At 36.8% G+C, this 6,486-nt stretch overlaps 1 protein-coding gene across 1 annotated transcript; it reads right to left on the reverse strand.

Moving 5' to 3' along the window:
- Window positions 1-697: 697 nt before the first annotated feature.
- LOC134825870 (uncharacterized) lies at window positions 698-5,848 on the reverse strand. The gene is made up of 2 exons (XM_063838057.1): window positions 5,413-5,848; window positions 698-3,430 (listed from the first exon to the last, which is right to left on the reverse strand). The coding sequence occupies exons 1-2, from the start codon at window positions 5,529-5,531 to the stop codon at window positions 1,414-1,416; spliced, it is 2,136 nt and encodes a 711-aa protein (XP_063694127.1). The 5' UTR covers window positions 5,532-5,848; the 3' UTR covers window positions 698-1,413.
- Window positions 5,849-6,486: the final 638 nt, after the last annotated feature.

A 6,486-nucleotide genomic window follows, 5' to 3' on the forward strand; every position in this document is an offset into this window, starting at 1 on the left:
GGAAAACGAAGAAGTGCTCCAGATGAAATAGAAGCACTGGATATCGATTGATTAGTAGCTCTTTACCAAAATTATAAGTGAATATTCCCTCAAAAAGGAGCCAATCACTCATGGTGTATTCAAATCAAGAGTAAAAAAAGTTATTCTCTCATCCCAGGGTAAAGGTGACAAGAATATCTGGGCCCATTTGGCAAACTTCCTGAACTCAGGCAGCTTGAACGACTAAATTTGAAAAGCAAAACTTCATGTCTGAATGAATTATTAGAACCATATAAAAGTAAAGTGAAGTAAAGTACAAATTATGACATAACATCATCACACATGTCTACAAAGTATCAAATCACTATATGGAAAAATATAAATATCTTACCACAAAAACTAATAAATTATTAACTACAACTTTATTAAAAAATTTCAAATAAGTTCAAAAAGCATCCCCAAAAGATAACCCTATTCATACTTCCCAGTGGAATAAAGATTTATAAATCGCTTTTTTGCCACAAAAGGGTGGAAATAAAGATAATCGTTATGCTTCTCTTTATTACTAACATAGCTAGGTCCTTCAATTCTCCCTAATACTTCATTTGAAAAATTCCAAAAATGTGAATCATTAGAAATATCCTTAGCAATCATATCTTTTTAAACCCTTCTAATTTAATCTTAAAACTTAAAACAGTCACCGAGTTCTTTGTTTATTGCTCTGATGTATGCAATGAAATCACGATGGTTGTTATCTATCTATCTGAAAACGTATATAATTTGTAATGCAATACATTATAGAATAAATACAAGTAGAAATATCAATAACAGTTCCTATCTTACTAGAAAGATTAACTGAAAACTATACTAGGAAAAGCTAAGCACAGTTACAAAGTGTAACACTCTACTCACCACAGTAGAGTTCAGGGTGATCTTGCTAAAGGGGAAAGATTGGTTAGAACAATCTCCACCCTATCTAAGTCTAAAATATAAAAGTTAAAACCCCAGAGGTATGGAACTACTAACTGTGATAGATAAATCAATTCAAAAGTCTAAAACAACAACAACATCGATTCAAAAGTATAAAATGCTTGTTAAAAAAGAACAACTTAGAAGAATAAGCTAAATATTGAATAAATTAATAATTTAACAATGTCCATTAAAATGTTATAAAAGTTTGTTCATTACAATGTTAAAAGGCATTCTGAAGTATGGTGAGTTCTCAAGTCTCAAGAGCCAACTCCGTTGGGTCCAGGTCAGTTTGTAGTAAACTGCAAACCTTTGATATCTGTAGCCTAATTTCTCAATCCTCAGTCCTCACAAAGGAAGCTTTCATCCTTAATCCTATACTTCTCTCTAAACAGACTGCCCAGACAAAATATAGAGAAACACTCAAGATAGACCGTAGAACTTAACACATTCAGAAATACCAGTCTAGTTGTAGTATGTGCTTGGCACTGTTCTCAGGACAAAAACTTCTTCAGACATCATCTCGGCAAACTTGATACTCTCTTCATTTCCATTGGGTTCAACTATGGGAGGAGGTTCAGGAGGGTCTTTCTTAAGTAGCCAGTCTACTTTGTCTAAATTGACCCCGGAAAAACTTCCGTCTTCTGAAATGACATTCCAGTAGTTCTTGTTCATGCTGTTGACAGTGTATCCTCTAGACTTAAGCTGCACTTTGTGCCATGTATCCGAATCAGGTTCTTGGAATACCACTGTGTCTCCTTCACTTACTGCAGTTATCAAGCCTTCATTTTTCTTCATAGGTTTCCTTGCCTTTGGAGGTTTCTTTGTTTGATCCACTTCTTCGGTAGTTCTCTCAATAGTTGTTTCTGGAGTGTCTTTAACTTCAACTATTGTAGGCTCTGCAGTTCCACCAGGTAGGTTGTTTGTTGTTTCCTGTGGTTCTTCTTGATCTGTCGTTCTAGTTATGGTTTGGATCTCAGGTTTTACTTGAGCACTTATCTCTTCAGGATCAAGATTTGGAATGTTGAAGTCTCTTAAAGTAGAATTATGATCAAAGTTTGTTTCTTGAGCTCTGGCGTGAGATCTCTCTTTACTATTCATCTGCTCATCTGCTTCTTGTTTTGGAACCATCATGTTTTCTTCCTGGATTGGGATCGTATAGTGACCTGATTGAGTCAACTCTAGCTTGTAATCTTCTCCACGGATGGTAATGGTGTCTGTCTCGAAATTAAGTTGCACTCCCATGTACTTCATTGATTTCAAAGATAATAGAAGAGGTATGTCACTGTTAACGATGTGTACTTCAAGCCGAATTTTGTGGGTACAAATTGTGACTGGGATAATCACTTTCTTAGAAGATTCTAGGGTTCCTACTCCAAATCTAAAGATGATTTCTGCTGGGAATTCTTTAACAGTGCTTCTTGTCTCGTCATCTAGAGAATCTAGAAAGCACGAATACCAGTTTTCCCCGGCTACTGTTCTACTTGCTCCTGAGTCTAACAAAGCTTTATTGACAGTTTCTCCAACTAGAAAAACAGCTTCTTCTTCTTGACGGACGTTCCATTGGAAGAATATGGGTTTCGCTGTAGGCATAGGTTTTTCATAGTATTCTTGGTTGTATCCGTAAAACTCTTCATTGTTGGGAATCATGTCTGATAGATAATAAGGAGTCTGCTGGTTGTAATAGGCTGGGTTGGGCGATCCTTGTCTGTAGCCTGAGTGTTGGTCATAAGGCATGGTGTGATGTTGGTAAGGCGGCCTTTGGAAGTTCATTGGCTGTCTGAAAGGAGCTCTAAGAGGGCAGTCTCTGATCCAGTGTCCTGGAGAGTAGCATCCGTAGCAAACCTGTCTGTTGTCATTTCTCTGGCCGAAAGCTCTCTGTTTTCCTCTAACATTGTTTCCAGGTCTGTTCCTATTGAACATTATTTGCTCTTCTGGGAGAGTATTTGAGTCTGTTGTCTCTTTTTTACCAGCTTCTGTTGGAAGTTGTCCATCGTCTAAAGCTAGATAGCATGGCTCTGCTTTCACTTTAATAGGAAGACTATCAGATTCTTCTGATTTGGACTTATTGAGTTGGGAATCAGCCAATCTCATGAGTGATTTCTTCATATCTTCCATTGTCATAGCTGTGCAGGTGGCTCTAGCTAACTTCTCATCTGCATTGGACAGATTGGCAGCTTTTAGTAATTTATAGGCCAGCACTAGTTCAGGAAGTGTCACTCCTTCTGTCTTCAGTTCTCGTTCTAGACTCTCGAATATCAGGATAAACTCAGTCATTCTCTGTTCTGAGTTTCTTCTTAAATTTTCAAATCTTTCATATTTTCCAAGAGTATCATCACTCTCTAGGTAAATCTCATCTAACTTGGCTATAAGTAGCTCAACACCGACTTTAGTCTCAGTTGTCTCAGCATCAGCCTTCTTGGTCTTAAGAAGTGCTTCATCTATGGTTAGAGCAATGTCTAATGCTTTGTCTTTGAGAAACATGGTTAATCACCTGATCTCACACTCCCTTCACGAAGGAGTATTCCCCGAAAAGCTTAAACTTGCTAAGGTTATCCCACTCCATAAAGGAGGATCGCGCAGCGAAATTACAAACTACAGACCAATCTCACTTTTGTCCTGCTTCTCAAAGATATTCGAAAAAATAATGCATGCACGTTTAGTAAAGCACCTAAAATCACGAAATATTCTATATGCGTCGCAATTTGGTTTTAGATCGGGTCACAGTTGTGAACATGCGTTGCTTGAAGCTCAGTTTAACTTACATAAAGCTCTAGAAAGGAAGCAAGTGTCAGCATTACTGCTTCTTGACTTCTCCAAGGCGTTTGACCTAGTAGACAGTGAGATACTGCTACATAAGCTGGAGCACTATGGTGTAAGAGGCCTTAGCTTATCCTGGTTTGAGTCTTATCTAACTAACCGGAAACAGTATGTTCACGTCAACGGTTGCAGTTCAGAAAAAATGGGATTGGAACATGGAGTTCCTCAAGGGTCCATTCTTGGTCCTATATTGTTCATTATTTACATAAACGACCTTGCAAATGTAAGCGATATAGCCCATTATATTTTCTTCGCTGATGATGCAAACATCATCGTTTCTGCCGACACGTACACTGAACTGAACATGCGTGCAAACAGAGTTTTAAATACTGTACAGACATGGGTTAAAAACAACGGTCTTAAACTTAATGTAGGAAAAACTAAATACATGATATTCACTAACAGATTACCAGAGGATATAAATATTAGTATAGAAGGACAGCGACTAGTGAAAAGTGAACATGAACGATTTTTAGGTGTCATTATTGACTCAAAACTTAGCTGGAGCCAGCACATTAAACAGTTAAAGACTAAAATATCCAGAAATGCAGGCGTAATGATGAAACTTAAAAGTTCCATTCCGAATAAAGCTCAAAAAATGCTATACAATAGTTTAATTCAATCTCACCTGTATTACTGCGCTACTGTTTGGGGTACTAAATCTTTAAATTCCATTCAGTCTTTATTCTCTGCTCAAAAGAAAGCTATTCGCGCCACTGATTCAGAATATCATAACTATTTTTACGACAAAGAAAAACGTAAACTACCATCTCACACAAAATCCATCTTCAACAAAATAGGAATTTTAGCTCTTCCTAATCTCATTGCTAAAAGCTGTCTAACTTTGATGCACAAGGTTTATATGGGAGTAGCACCATCGAGTATCTGTAGTATATTTGAAAAATCACCGCTTAGACAAACGGAAAGGAGAAATCCAAAGTATTTTGAAATTAAGTTCAACAGATTACGGATCACCGATTATAGCATCTCTAAAGTAGGACCACGATTATATAACAACACGATAAACGAAATAAATAAAATCCTTCCCTTCAACGTACCTAAGTTACAAGATAAGTTTATTAATTCATACAAGGACAACATTGTACGTTACTTACAGGACAAACAAAAACTTGACCTAGAAAACCTTTCGTGGACGGACAAGAACTTTGTCCTTTACAACTTTTAAACAAAATATTAGCAAAATATAACAGCTGTAAGAATCCTAAACGTTAGTGCAGTCAAATAAATGAACTGCGATAATGCATTTGACAGTCAGTCACTGCAATTTATTCTGCAACTTATTTTTCAATTTTCACTGCCACACTTAGGCTTATCTTGCCTACACATTTTTTAAAACGAAATTCCTTGCGCACCGCGTACTAAAATTACTTGGATTTCTACCGCTTTGATAAATGACTACAAGAAGATGGGGAGTTAATATTGTTGATTTATATAATATAGATTATTTATTCTTTAGTGTAGATTAACTTTATTTTTATATATTTTACCAAGTGTGAAGGATCAACCATACGTTATTGATATTTTTGAAATATTTAACGATAAATTGATATAATAATAAATGATTGTAATATTTTTATTGAGGCACATGCCACCCCATCGCGGGTTTACTACTACTACTACTACATGATCAGCGTCATTGCTTTGTGTTCCTCTGATACCGTTGATACAGTTACCCATATCTTAGCAAGCTGGCGGTACCGTTTATAACCAGTCCCATTAAATGATGGTGTGTCCTTTGACATCTTCACAGTAGTTGACGTAGTTGTAGTTGATGTAGTTTGAGTTTTAGTTGACGTCGTTGTAGTTTGAGCTTGCGCTTGCTGCTACCACTGTTTATTGCTCTGATGTATGCAATGAAATCACGATGGTTGTTATCTATCTATCTGAAAACGTATATAATTTGTAATGCAATACATTATAGAATAAATACAAGTAGAAATATCAATAACAGTTCCTATCTTACTAGAAAGATTAACTGAAAACTATACTAGGAAAAGCTAAGCACAGTTACAAAGTGTAACACTCTACTCACCACAGTAGAGTTCAGGGTGATCTTGCTAAAGGGGAAAGATTGGTTAGAACATTCTTAACATCTGGAGGAAGTTTGTTCCAGTAAGGAATAACTCGCTCTGGAAGAAATGAACTTTGGAGATTCCTAATCTTTGCCATACTCTTACAACATCTGTTGGATGATACAAGATTAAGACCAGATCTGCTCACTTTGAACAAATCTGAGCCGTACTCGGTTAAACCATTAATAACCTTAAAAGCTTCAATAAGGTCCCCACGTATTCACTGCTCTGCCAGGGTTGTCAAATTGAGAATTTCCAGTATACGGTTGTAAGGAAGAGTACCCACCTCATTAATAAGACGGGTAAACCGCCTCTGGACGCTCTCCAGCTCCAAAACAATCCCCAAACTTCCATGAGCCGCAACTGGATTCCACAATTGGTCACAATACTCTAAATGAGGTCTTATTAAAGCTTTATAGATGGTTATCATAACTCCTTTTTCCATTATTACTAAATTTCTTATAATCCAACATATCATACGATTTGCTTTAGAAATGCATGCTTTTATCTGCTCATTCCAAAGCAAGGAGTTATGGGTAATAACCCCAAGGGTTTTACACCCTGGAGCCAAATCCAACGCTAATCACAACACCCCAGCAAAGATGTACAGCAAGCATGAGAGAGA

This window comes from Bolinopsis microptera, unplaced genomic scaffold (genome assembly GCF_026151205.1).
Source record: "Bolinopsis microptera isolate Bmic1 unplaced genomic scaffold, MBARI_Bmic_1.0 sca236, whole genome shotgun sequence".
In the NCBI taxonomy this organism is placed as follows: domain Eukaryota; kingdom Metazoa; phylum Ctenophora; class Tentaculata; order Lobata; family Bolinopsidae; genus Bolinopsis; species Bolinopsis microptera.